Raw genomic sequence first — 13,632 nt, 5'->3', positions numbered from 1 at the left:
TCGTGGAGAACGCCCGCAATGAGATCAACCTGGACCTGTTCTCCATCAACGCCAGCACGGGGACCATCTACACGGTGCTGCGGTCGTTGGACCGCGAGGCGGAGGAGCGGTACCTGGTGGTGGTGGAGGCCCGGGACGGAGGGGGTCTGGCGGGGACGGGCACGGCCACCATCACGGTTTCGGACGTTAACGATCACCCGCCCGTCTTCACGCAGCGACTCTACACTGCTCAGGTGAGTCACGAAGAGTTGGTACCACATTCACACCGCCTAACTGCATGCTGGGTACAGCTCGCCCACTGTCACAACAAGAACAAACTCCGTCTTGGTGACCCTTACGGTCTGTCTCTTCCTGTATTTTTCCACCTACATTCCCTTGGGTCATAAGTCCCTCCAAGTTTAGCTTCATAACGCTTCATAACATACAAACAGCTGCTCACCGCTCGCAACAGCTGTTCAGTTGGCCGGCGGTCCTTTCCAGCGTCAATGAATGAATGTGTTTGGTCAGAGAAAAATGCTGCAATATACCGTGAAACCGCCAGAATCTTACAAAATACAGTGATATGAATTTTTGCCCAGCCGTACTTCATGTCAAACGCTGCCGTATTTATGCTGATACAGCGTTCGTGGAGCAGCTACAATGTTAGCATAGCCGAGCCCCGGTCGATCCACACTCCAGTCAGAAAACAAGCATTTTTAAAATATCGATATTTACGTATCGACAACCGTTACGCCGTCATTTCGTCATTATTTTTATCCGTTTATTGCAAATAAATCCCAGCAGAATAGTTTATTTTGGGTCCCACAGTTGGAGTAAACCAATCAGCTCCGAATCCAGAAACAGGGTTTAGCTTCCTGGGGTATTTGGGACTTTCACAAGCTAAAATGAATGAACCTGCACCCAAACTCCCGAAAATGTGCACAGCGTTCGGCGTGAACTGAGCATTTAGACGAAATGGTAAAGAAACACAAAGTTGAATGAAAAAAATAATCATCTGGATCTTCTCAGGTGACGGAGGACCTGGAGGTGAACAGCGAAGTCCTTGTGGTTTCCGCCACGGACGGCGACGAGGGCGAGAACGCCGCCGTGACCTTCAGCATCGTCGGCGGCGACGAGGACAGGAAGTTCTTCGTGGAGACGGACCGGGCGAACCGCCGCGGCGTGATAAAGCTCCAGAAGAAGCTGGACTTCGAGAAGCCCCGCGAGCGGACGTTCAACCTGACGCTGAAGGCCGAGGACGCCGACTTCCACGGCCTGGCCCACTGCCTCGTCCAGGTGGCCGACGCCAACGACCACGCGCCCGTCTTTCTGCCGCAGTTCTACGAGTCCCCGCCGCTGTCCGAGGACGTTCCCGTCGGGACGATCGTGGCCCAGGTCACGGCGTCCGACCCGGACTCGGCCCAGAACGGTCGCTTCGCTTACAGCATCGCGAGGGAGTCGGACCCCTACGGCCAGTTCTTGGTGGACCCGTCCGGCTGGGTGGTGGTGGCGGACTCCCTCGACCGGGAGAAGGTCTCGCGCCACCGGATCGTGGTCCTCGCCGCGGACGCCGGGAGCCCGCCCATGACCGGCACCGCGGTGGTGGCGGTCGCCGTGCTCGACGTCAACGACAACGGGCCGGAGTTCGAGGCCGCCTACAGGCCGGTGGTCTGGGAGAACGCGCCGGCGCCCCAGCGGGTCCAGATGAACGCCACCTCGCCACTGCTGCACGCCGCCGACCGCGACGCCGCCAACAACGGGGCGCCGTTCTCCCTCCGGCTGCTCACCGCGCTCACCGCGGACGCCGCCAGCTTCAACCTGACGGACTTTGGCAACGGCAGCGCGGCCGTCACCGCCCTGCGGACCTTCGACCGCGAGCGCCAGAAGGAGTACCGCCTCCCGATCCTCATGATTGACAGCGGCTCGCCGCCAATGAGCTCCACCAGCACGCTGACGGTCGTCATCGGCGACAGGAACGACCACCCGCACTCGGCGGGACACACTGACTTCATCGTCTACAGCTGCGAGGGTACGCTTCTCTGTCGCTCGCTGCATTAAACCACTCAGTGGACTGCTGATCGATTGGTGCATAATAATAATTATAATAATAATAATAATAACTGACTCCTCTCTGGTTCCACGCAGACGTTCTCGTTACAACGCCACTCGGACGAGTTCAGAGCCCCGACCTCGACGACTGGAGCGACAAAGTGTTCAAGTTCCAGGGAAAAGCACCAAGGTGAGAGGAGATGAGGAGAGGAGAGAAGAGAGAGGAGAGAGGAGTGAAGGAGAGATGAGGGAGAAGACAGGAGAGGAAAGGAGAGCAGTGGAGGAGAAAGGAAAGGAGGAGAGAAGAAAGGAGGAGAGAGGAGAGGAGGAAAAAGGAGAAAGAAGTAGAGAGGAAAGGAGGAAAAGAAAAAGGAAAGAAGAAGAAGGAGAAAGAAGATGGAGGTAGAGATACGTTATAAAAAGAAAGGAGCTTCAATGCTTCCTTCCTCGGATCCTTTCGGCCTAGTAAAAAACACTGGACCTTCCCTCGCTGAGGTCATGAACATAGAGCACAGAGTTGTTGTGGGTTCTCGCTCCTCCATGAGGACCTCCTTCAGCTTCTCCTGATCAAAACCAAAAGGGAGAACACGACGTCGTTTGGTGTCGGACGTGAAGACAAAGCGTTTGATCCTTTCCTCGTGTGACACGCAGCCAGAAGACGAGAGAAAGGGAAAAATAAAGCCCATGAAATATAGAGAGGAAGAGGAGGAACAAAGAGGAGGAACAGTTTGAAGGGAGAACCAAAGACGGAGTGAAGGAGGATCTGACTTGTCAGGAGCAGATATTAATACTTCATACGCGGCGCGTCGTCTTTGATGAGGCTTCACGCAGACGTTAAAACAAAAGGCCTGACTGCTCGCCGCCTCCTCCGGTTGTATAGAAGTAACCGTGTCTCCTCCCTCAGGTGGTTCAGCCTGAACCAGACCTCGGGTCAGCTCAGCTTGAGGCCCGGCGCCCCGCCCGGCTCCTACCGGCTGCAGGTGCGTGTGTCGGACCTCACCTGGCCCGACGTCAGCTCCTCGGCTCAGGTGGAGGTGAGGGAGCTGCAGCCGGACGCCCTGAGGAACGCCGCCTCGCTGCGGATCCACAGTGAGTCCCTCGCCCCGCTGCATGATGGGAAATTCCCCTTTTCAGAATCATCTTCCTTTATGTCTTTCTTTCCTTCCTCATCCGTCCTTCCTGTCTTTCTTTCTCTTCATTTCCTTCCTCCGTCCTTACCTCGCCCTCGTTGTCTTTCTTTCTTACCTTCCTTCCTTCCTTCTGTCGTTACTTAATTATTTTTACATCTGTTCCTCCTCATCTCCATCCTTCTCCTCCTCTTCTTCTTCCTCCTGCAGACATGACGGTGGAGGAGTTTTTCAGCACTGAAGGAGGAGGAGGAGCAGCAGCAGCTGGGAGTCCGTTCTCTCGTCTGAGTCGGGCGTTGGCCGACCTCCTGCAGACTTTGCCGCTGGAGGTTCAGGTCTTCTCGGCGGGCGCCGCTGGCCGGCCGGGCGAGAAGACGCTGGACGTTTGGTTCGTAGCTCGCGGGTCGACGACGGAAAAGCTGCTCGGATACGCAGCGGCAAACAGAGCAAAGGTGAGGGAAGACGAGTGTGAGGAGGAGGAGGGGAACACGGCGGTTAAACGGCGTCACACACACACACACACACACACACACACACACATGCAGGCTCACAGGCTCTCAGCTGATTGTCATGGCGTTAATAACGGCATAAAAAGAATCCTAGAACTACCAAAGAAAAGCACAATTAAAAATAAACTGAAGCTAATTAAAGAATAAAGACTCACAGATGAGAGAAGAAGAGAACAAGAACAAGAAGAGAAGAAGAATTGTGTTATGTTTCCTCCTGTGAGCTCTTTAACATTTCGATTGTTGAAGGAAAGTTACTCCTCACTTCTCTTTGTTTTCCTACAACTTATAAATAACTTAAAGATAATACAACATTAGGGCTGGGCAAGTTAACGCGTTAACAACGCTGGAAAACATGAAAAGCACTTATTGCTTTTGTATGAAGTGAAACAATTGCTGGTCTTTAACATCTTTAAGGTAAGCAACAGACTGAACAAGGACAAAAGAAGGAGTGGCTTGTCCCTCACAGGCACCCTTACAACTGAACACACTGTTAATGTTGTTCTCTGATAAGATACTAATGTTTCTTCTGATACCTGTTCATAAAAAAGAAAACAGATTCATAAACTCTACATGTATGTTTCTCTCTCTCGCAGCTGGAGGCGGCGATGGGGGCGTCAATCTCTCAGGTGGGCGTCGACGAGTGTCCGTCCGCCGCCTGCAGCGCGTCCGGCGGCTGCAGCAGCGAGGTCTCCTTTAGCCCCGCCCCCGTGGCGCTCAGCGCCGGCAACACCTCGCTGGTGTCGCTGGCGGCCTCCGCGGCGGCGCGGTGCGGCTGCCGCGGCCGAGAGGCGGTCCACCCGCCGTGCTCCGCCCACAGCGCCGGGCCCTGCCTCAACGGGGGAACCTGCCGGGACGGACCGCTGGGCTACAGGTACGGGGGTCTGTTCATGGATCCTCAGATCACAGAACGACGCGTAATGACATCAGGTAACGTCTCCCTCTCAGGTGTGACTGTCCGTCCATGTTCGACGGGCCCGAGTGCCAGCAGACCAAGCGCAGCTTCGGTGGGCGGGGCTACGCCTGGTTCCCTCCCATCATGCTTTGCTTCCAGAGCCGCGTCTCCCTGGAGTTCCTGGCCGAGTCGCCCGACGGGCTGCTGCTGTACGCCGGCCCGCTCGGCCCCGCCCACCACGGGGAGCCGGAGGACTTCGTCGTCGTGGGTGAGTTCACCGCTAACGGCGTTGTTCACCTGTAATTTACCTGAGCGCCTCTCAGCCTCCAGAAGCTCCGGTTAATGCATCAAAGATCAAAGGTTGAAAAAAATGGACCAGAATGCATTGCAGCTGCAACGTTTTCCACTCCGTCAACATACTAATGTAATGAATGCAAAGCTTCCTGCGTGTCTTTTATTGAACATAATTACGTAGTTTTGTTGTCTAAACTTAAGTAACTTGTTTCCTGTAAAGACGAGTCGCCCCCTGGTGGACATTAGAGAGAATGCAGATCTAATGCTACGTTCACACACCTTTTTCCCAACGCTGTTTTGCATGAGTTTACTCGCTCTACTTTATGTGGTTAATTCGCTTCATTCGCGCCTGAAAGGGGGCGGGCTTATCTCCATGGCTTTTCTCCGTAAAAACAACTTTTGTTTAATCATTTCATTAATTTAATTGTGTGGCATTAATGACAAGTTACAATACAACAATTTAATGAATGATAAATAATAAACCTAACAAGGGATTGAGGAGTCGATTGAGGAGATCAGAAGTTTTGAGGTCTTCTTGAGACGTCAGACCTCAGAGCTTCCAGACAGGAAGTGAAGGACGTGGAGCGTCTGTTAGCTCGCTCCACTCGCGTGGTTTCTCTGTAAAAGCAGAACTAAAGAGACTCCTCCTCTTCCAGAGGTGAGGAACGGCGTTCCGGCTCTGAGCATCAACCACGGATCAGGAACGCTGACGCTGATGCTGGAATCCACCGTCACCGACCAGCGCTGGCATCGCCTCGACATCCTGAGCGACGGAAAGGTAGCGCTCCTTTCCTCTTCTCTCTCCTCGCTCCTCTTTCCTCTCTCCTCTCCTCTCTCCTCTCTCTTCTCTCTTCTCTCCTCTCTCCTCTCTCCTCTCCTCTCTAATTTTAAATGAGACTCGTAGAATAAATAAAATCTTCTTGTAGTGAGAATTAAAGCCCAGATTGTTCATAAGATTGTGTGTGTGTGTGTGTGTGTGTGTGTGTGTGTGTGTGTGTGTGTGTCCGTGCCCTCCTGCAGGTCGTCCAGCTGATCCTGGATCACTGTGGAGACGAGTCCGGCTGCAGAGCTGCAGGAGAGACGCCGGGAACCCAGAGGTGAGAACCTGGAGAACCATTTACATCTAACAGAGACGTTCAGTCAGGACACTTTACACTAAATCCTCCTCCTCTTCCTCTTCTTCCTCCTCCTCCTCCTCCTCAGGTACCTAAATGTCTTCCAGCCTCTTCAGCTGGGAGGAGTGAAGGAAACTTCTCCTCATCGACGTTATCGCGGCTTCACAGGCTGCATCCGCAACCTGGTGGTGGACAGCCAGGTAACGTGTGTGTGTGTCTCCTTGTGTCCTCAGGTGTCTCTCTCATGCCTCCTTGTTTCCTCAGGTGTCTCTCTCATGCCTCCTTGTCTCCTCGGGTGTCTCTCTCATGCCTCCTTGTCCCCTCCGGTGTCTCTCTTATGCCTCCTTGTGTCCTCAGGTATCTCTCTCATGCCTCCTTGTCCCCTCAGGTGTCTCTCTCATGCCTCCTTGTCCGATCAGGTGTCTCTCTCATGCCTCCTTGTGTCCTCAGGTGTCTCTCTTCTGCCTCCTTGTGTCCTCAGGTGTCTCTCTCATGCCTCCTTGTCCCCTCGGGTGTCTCTCTCATGCCTCCTATTCCCCTCGGGTGTCTCTCTCATGCCTCCTTGTCCGATCAGGTGTCTCTCTTATGCCTCCTTGTGTCCTCAGGTGTCTCTCTCATGCCTCCTTGTGTCCTCAGGTGTATGACCTGGCGTCCCCAGGTGAGCAGGTGGACAGCGCTCCGGGCTGCCGGCTGACGGACGGTGTGTGCTTGACGGCGTCCGGTCCGTCCTGCGGCGCTCGAGCCGCCTGCCTCGCCGACTGGGGATCCTTCAGCTGCGAGTGCCACCCGGGATTCACCGGACACAAGTGTGACAGCGGTGAGCGTCTGTGTGTGTGTGTGTGTGTGTGTGTGTGTGTGTGTGTTCTTTGTAGACGTCCCAGTAAACCATGTCATATGTAATCCATGTCTTCAAGAACCAGGAAGTATAAAGACATGAACGGATCCAACAAGAAGCCACTGGCCGTTTCTCAATATGCGTTATTTTCTGTACTTGTGTTCTTGTGTACTTGTGTTCTCGTGTACTTGTGTTTTAGTATACTTGTGTTGTTGTGTACTTGAGTTCTCGTGTACTTGAGTTCTCGTATACTTGTGTTCTTGTATACTTGTGTTCTCGTGTACTTGAGTTCTCGTATACTTGTGTTCTTGTATACTTGTGTTCTCGTGTACTTGAGTTCTCGTGTACTTGTGTTCTCGTATACTTGAGTTCTCGTGTACTTGGGTTGTTGTGTACTTGAGTTCTCATCTTTGTTTCCTGTGAGGATCAAAATGTATTTTGAAAGGAAATTTACTGATGTATATTTTAACTGATTTACTTCCTCCTCCTCTTCCTTCTCCTCTTCCTCCTCCCATTCCTCCTCCCATTCCTCCTCCTCTTCCTCCTCCTCTTCCTCCTCAGTGGTCCCAGAGTTCTCCTTCACCTCCGGCAGCGTGCTGCGCCTCCTGCTGAGGGGAGGTGGCAGCTCTCGGCGCTCCAGCGTTCAGCTGCTCCTGCGGACGCGCTCCTCCTCGGGAACGCTGCTCTCCATGACGTCGAGAGAGAGCGGGGAGGCTGTCGTGCTGGAGGTCAGTGCGCTGACCTTTGACCTCACGGGGTCACAAGGTCATGAAGTCTCACCCTCTCCCTCCTTCCCTCTCTCAGATCTCATCCGGCCTCCTCTCCGTCCGGCTGCAGCTGGGTGACAGCGCCCTCTCCCTGCGCCTCCCCTCCCGGCGGGTGGACGTGGGTCAGTGGGTGCTGGTCGGCCTCGAACGCCACGACAACCTGTTCCGGCTGCGGCTTGAGCGCGGCGGCGGCTCGCGGGAGGTCCGGGCGCGGCTGGGGAGCCGGCGGGAGATCCTGGTGCACCCGTTCAGCGTGGAGGTCGGCGACGAGGAGGAGGCCGGCTTCCAGGGTGAGCTCTGCTCCGACAGGTCACGCGACTTGACTCACGAACCAGCTCGTTTGACACATGAGACGTGTCTCCGTCTCGCAGGTTGTCTGCGGGACGTTCGTTTTAACGCCCAGCTGCTGCCTCTGGACGGGCGGAGCCATGACTCGGTGACGGTGCTGGAGAGGCGGGGCGTCACCCCGGGGTGCTCCAGCGACGCCTGCAGCGGCCGACCGTGCAGCAGCCCGCTGCGCTGCGTCGACCTGTGGAGGAAACACGAGTGCAAGTAAGAGACACGCGCTGACTTCTATACAACCAGAAGAGTCGCCCTCTGGTGTTCAGGAGAGAGAATGCATTAACACATGAAGTATAGACTTCTATACAACCAGAGGAGTCGCCCTTGGTGGTCAGGAGAGAGATATTTGCCTCCTGATCCCGACGCACTGTTTTTTTTCCTGACGCCATTGACTCCTACGTTTCCCAGGTGCCCCGGCGGTCAGGTTACCGTGACGGAGGACTCCGGCGAGCAGCGCTGCGTGCCGTCGCCTTGCGGTGCCTCTTCCTGCCGCAACGGCGGCGTCTGCCTGCCGCTGTCGCCCGACAGCTACCGCTGCCGCTGCCAGGACGGCTTCAGGGGTCAGCGCTGCGAGCTCGGTCAGGTCAAAGGTCACCGGCTGGCCGCGCTCAGCCCCAGCTCCATCCTGGCCATCAGCATGTGTCTGCTCGTCTTCTTCGGTAAGAGAGTTCCTCATGAAAACATTGCACTATTTCACCTTTTTTTTGTGAGTAGATAGAATAACTAGTGTCAACAAACAAACAACTTTATGATGAATTACCTTATTTTAACCAACATTTAATATTTAAACACATTTTGCAGAGTGTAGAAATCAGTCAAAACGCATTAAAAGATTATTCTAAAATTCCAAAAGGTTCACCGGTGAAACCCCGTTGACCTTTTGTTCTGGACAGTTCTGATCAATACGTTCTGTTTTTCCCCATTAGTGATTATTGATCTCGAGAGAGAGAGAGAGAGAGAGAGAGAGAGAGAGAAAGAGAGAGAGAGAGAGAGAGAGAGAGAGAGAGAGAGAGAGAGAGATGTAAAGTCAGAATGTCATCGTGAGGTGGAGTAGAGGAGGAAGAAGAAGAAAAACTAAATTAATAAAAGCAAAACAAATTAATTTGAGACGAGCGAGATAATAAAATAACAAAATGCAAAAAAATTACGATTAAAATCTATAACAATAGTTGTAAAACATTGTGACATTTTAAATATAATACAATTAAATAATACATCCTTTTAAGAGTGTTAATTGTTCCAGTGAAGACTTCATTTCCCAGCAGTCCTTGCTTCCTCTCTCCCTGAAGAGTTTAAAGACTCTTCTTCCACTAACTAACTAATAAATAACTAATAATAACAGATGTTTCTGAATAACTCAAATATAGATGAATGCATATAATATATATATGAATACATATAAAATATATATGAATACATATAAAATATATATGAATACATAGCGAGGCCAAACGAGCTTCAATGAGCCTCAAACGAGCAGGAAGTAAACCGTCCCGGTGGTGCATATTAACACTGTGTGTGTGTGTGTGTGTGTGTGTGTGTGTGTGTGTGTGTGTGTGTGTGTGTGTGCGTGTGTGTGTGTGTGCGTGCAGCGGTGCTGGTGGCGGTGACGGTCTGGAACCAGAAAGGAAGCCGTAACAAGTTCAGGAAGAGAGGAGTTTATCACATCCCCGCTGAGCACGAGAGCTGGGAGGACGTGAGAGAAAACATCCTGAACTACAACGAGGAGGGAGGAGGGGAGCAGGACCAGGTACACACACACACACACACACACACACACACACACACACACACACACACACACACACACACACACACACACACACACACACACACACACAACAAAACGTTGAGTCTGGTCTCCTTATAAAGACTTCTAAATATTTGTGCTTCCTTACGTCCTTCCTCCCTAAACCTCTTCCCTTGCCTCCTTTCCTTCCAGAACGGCTACGACATTACCGAGCTGAAGCGTCCTCTGGGCTCCAGTCTCTCTCAGTCCTCGTCCTGCACCAGCGCGCCGCTCATCAAGTCCTCCCCCGGGTCCCAGGAGGAGGTGCACCCATCTGGCTCCTCCTGCAGCTTCGGCGCTCCCTACCTCAGCACCCACCAGCACCACCAGCAGCACCACCAGCAGCACCAGCAGCACCAGCAGCACCAGCAATACCACCACAAACACGACGCCGCCAGCGACGGCTACGCGGACTCTCGGTCCCGCGTGGACTTCCAGAGCTACGTGGCGCGCATTGTGTGGGAGGCGGACCACGACGTCGCCGCGCCGCCGCCGGACGCCTGCCAGGTGTGGAGAGTGGAGGGCGAGGGGTCGACGGCGGGAAGCCTCAGCTCGCTGGGGTCGGTCGCGTCGCGCAGGAACTTTCTCGAGGACGAGGAGGACGGGGAGGACGGGGACGGCGGCGGGTTCGCGGGCGACAGGCTGTCGCGGTGGGGCCCAAAGTTCCAGGCGCTGAGCGACATGTACGACCGGCCACAGCTGGCCCTCACGTACCAGGACGCCGTGGCCTACATGCAGAGGAGCCACAGCCACGAGCGCCTGCCACACGGCCACTAGGGGGCGTCCGCCACACAGCCACTAGGGGGCGCCTGCCACACGGCCACTAGGGGGCGTCTGCCACACGGCCACTAGGGGGCGTCTGCCACACCGCAGCTCCGAGTCACTCGCCACATGAACGTTTCGGATGTTACTTCCCTTACTTCCTACCTCACTTAGGTCCTTCCTCCTTTAACTCCTACCTCCCTAATCTCCTACCTCCTTTAACTTCTTTCTCCCTAACCTCCTTCCTTACCTCCTACCTCCTACTTCTCTTACCTCCTAAATCCCTTACCTCCTACCTCCTTTACCGCCTACAGCCCTTACCTCCTACCTTCCTAGCGCCTCCCCGAGGGGCTCGGAGCTGCGTTCATGTACAAAACGGGATGAGTCGCACGTTGTTAGTATAAAAAATAATATTTTTATATTGAAAATGTCTAAATGCTAAATGAAACAACCCCATTGAAGCCCATTTCAAAAGGAACTGAGGAATTGAATTTGAATGGGAGACTTTTATAAATACAAATCCTTATTTTTATAATGTCACAGAGTCTGACCCGTGTAGCTTCACGTTGTTCAGTTACGCGTCAATGTTTGTTCACGAGATAACCTTTTAAGAAATGGAAAAAGAACAAAATGTGCAATGATATGAAGAAAGAAACAAAAGGTTGCAAAAGATGTCCTGCCCACGCAGCCCTGAGGACCAATCAGCAACAACAAAAACGAAACACACTGATTGGCTTACACTCAAAATCCTCGGCCCTGATTGGCTGCTGGCCCTGATTAAAGGCGGGACCAACCGCTCGACCTGTAACCGCTCAGCAAACATGAAACTGTGAGTAAAGCCAACGTCTTTAACTCCGAAATATTCTGCAGTTTAGTTTGTGATCAAACAGAAACAAACCGGTTTACCCAGAATGCATTTCACGCATTCTGGATTTGAACCAGAACTGCAGAAGTTAGCTGAAGAAAAGAAAAAACGTTTATTTATCACGTCGGACAAAAGAAGCAAAGAAGCATCCAGAAGAATTGAAGATTGACAAATAACTGATAACTAAATATGTTTAGCTCTATTTTCCCTAAAGTCATTAATGATAAAAAAATTTAAAAAAACCTCAGAACAATGTGGACCCATGTGGGCTCCTCCGTGTGGTGTTCAGGGACTGTGGGTTCATCGGGTGCTTCTTCATGTGGGAACAAACAGCTTTAAAGCAACAGAGAGAAGAACACAAAGAGCTTCAACACGTCCTCTTCATTTATTTTGGTTTGAAGTTTCATTTCGTTTGTCGGATCGCCGGCTTTAGTTCCTGAACTTGTGTAACTTTTAGAGTAAAAGATGATTCTTTTTTTTCCTTTCATTATTAACGTCAAATGATGTGTGGGTGAGGGTTCTAGTTCTGGTTCAAAGCCTTCATGTGGATCTCACAAAGAGAACTTATTCTTTAAGGGCATTAAGGACACACACACACACACACACACACACACACACACACAAACTGAAAAATCCCCTTCAGAAGCTTCACGTCGCTGCAGATTAACCTCCAACAAACAAACAACCAGCTCTTACTTCCCTCTTTTCTACTTCCTGTTGCACTACTGAACTCTGGTTTTGCGGGTAAAAAAAAAATTAAAAATACGTAAAAATAAAAGCTGCTGGTTAAACGGTGTAAAATAGACTGGATGGTTTCCAGAAGACAGAATATATTTTTATACTTCGTTGTGTTAGCGTCGCTTTGGGGCTTTGGTTTTGTTGCGTTAGCAGCTGGTCGGCTCGTGAAGCTCCTGAACCCTAAAACCTCATTTCAGCTGAAAACCAATGTGTTCTGGGATTTAGACCATTTAACGTTTTCTAACTCTACATATTGTGCCGTAAACTTAAGCTATTGCATTTTTATTCACACCATCAGATGTGCGATATCAGCGACGGCGAGGGGCAAATAAATGATTCGCGTCGAGAACGTTAATTTTTGTACGTTGAAGTATGTGAAAATACATAATTAGAAAGAAGACACGCTCAAAAATGTCAAAAGCTACGACGTCTGTGTGTTTAGTAACAGGATGTTCTGCAACGACGAGGAGTTCTCACTCCTTTTTCTTCTCTACTGATAGAAAGAGTCGCTGGATGAAACCCATCAGCTAAGATAACGTTAGCTAGCCAGCTAGCTAACGTTATGTTTGAAACATAGCTGAGTTAGCTAACTAGCTAGATAACGTAATGTTTGGAACATAGCTGAGTTAGCTAACTAGCTAGATAACGTAATGTTTGGAACATAGCTGAGTTAGCTAACTAGCTAGATAACGTAATGTTTGGAACATAGCTGAGTTGGCTAACTAGCTAGATAACGTAATGTTTGGAACATAGCTGAGTTAGCTAACTACCTAGATAACATTATGGTTGGAACATAGCTGAGTTAGCTACCGGCTAAAGTTATTCTTTCACAACAAAACAATCAGCAGGTTTCAGGTTTTTATTAACAATGTATTCACATTATTGCTGAATATTTAATAATAATAATAATAATAATAAAAACTTTTAACTCATTTTGTTTTTACTTTATATACTTATATACTTTTGTTTACTCTATATTAAAACATCCTTTATCAGTTGATTATATTTAGTTTTTATGATCTGAATCTGCAAAATAAAATTTTGTAAATCAAATAAATGTTAAAAAAAAGCACAAAACTTCCCTTGGAGATGTATAAAGATATAAATATATAAAGTAGCAGGAAATGGAAATAGTAAAGTAGTGAAGCTGGGAGATTGATTTCCTGTTTTCTTTTTGTCTGTCATCACGCCGCCTGATGAATGTAGATTTATTTGTGTACTTGTAGTTTTATTTGTGTACTTGTGGAGCGTCTGAGCCGGCAGAGAGTACAATTTATTAAAAACTGGTATTTGAGTCTTTACTGGAGCGGAGGGAATAATCCAGATGTTTTAATGTCCTGTTTTATATATTTTGTATGTCACTTCTGGTTCTTGTAGGTTTTACAGTTTTCTCGTCTGGTACCTGAATTTCAAAATAAAAGCCCTGAAAAGAATTGTACTCAAAGCTATGCATCCAAATGGAATAAACAAAGGTGTCTTTTTGTAAAGTGTGTGTGTGTATGTGTGTGTGTGTGTGTGTGTGTTTGCGCGCGCGTGTGCTTGTGTGTGTGTGTGTGTTTTACAATGTAA

At 50.4% G+C, this 13,632-nt stretch overlaps 1 protein-coding gene across 1 annotated transcript in view; it reads left to right on the top strand.

Annotated features, from left to right (window-relative positions):
• The window catches only part of si:dkey-22o22.2 (neural-cadherin), a 54,597-nt gene extending 41,685 nt beyond the window's left edge, over positions 1 to 12,912 (top strand). The window contains exons 18-34 of the mRNA XM_068569701.1: positions 1 to 233; positions 1,009 to 2,008; positions 2,125 to 2,218; positions 2,933 to 3,117; positions 3,366 to 3,607; positions 4,258 to 4,535; positions 4,610 to 4,824; positions 5,507 to 5,628; positions 5,871 to 5,947; positions 6,054 to 6,165; positions 6,602 to 6,782; positions 7,362 to 7,528; positions 7,605 to 7,857; positions 7,939 to 8,119; positions 8,318 to 8,568; positions 9,502 to 9,659; positions 9,852 to 12,912. The exon at positions 1 to 233 is cut by the window's left edge and continues 403 nt beyond it. Of these exons, the coding sequence (XP_068425802.1) occupies positions 1 to 233; positions 1,009 to 2,008; positions 2,125 to 2,218; positions 2,933 to 3,117; positions 3,366 to 3,607; positions 4,258 to 4,535; positions 4,610 to 4,824; positions 5,507 to 5,628; positions 5,871 to 5,947; positions 6,054 to 6,165; positions 6,602 to 6,782; positions 7,362 to 7,528; positions 7,605 to 7,857; positions 7,939 to 8,119; positions 8,318 to 8,568; positions 9,502 to 9,659; positions 9,852 to 10,475 (4,373 nt within the window). The 3' untranslated portion in view covers positions 10,476 to 12,912. The remainder of the gene's footprint in view (positions 234 to 1,008; positions 2,009 to 2,124; positions 2,219 to 2,932; positions 3,118 to 3,365; positions 3,608 to 4,257; positions 4,536 to 4,609; positions 4,825 to 5,506; positions 5,629 to 5,870; positions 5,948 to 6,053; positions 6,166 to 6,601; positions 6,783 to 7,361; positions 7,529 to 7,604; positions 7,858 to 7,938; positions 8,120 to 8,317; positions 8,569 to 9,501; positions 9,660 to 9,851) is intronic.
• Positions 12,913 to 13,632: the final 720 nt, after the last annotated feature.

Source organism: Clinocottus analis, unplaced genomic scaffold (assembly GCF_023055335.1).
Source record: "Clinocottus analis isolate CAN_PGR_092001 unplaced genomic scaffold, fCliAna1.0.p SCAF_9, whole genome shotgun sequence".
Taxonomy (NCBI): Eukaryota; Metazoa; Chordata; class Actinopteri; order Perciformes; family Cottidae; genus Clinocottus; species Clinocottus analis.
This window is presented reverse-complemented; position numbering and strand designations above follow the sequence as displayed.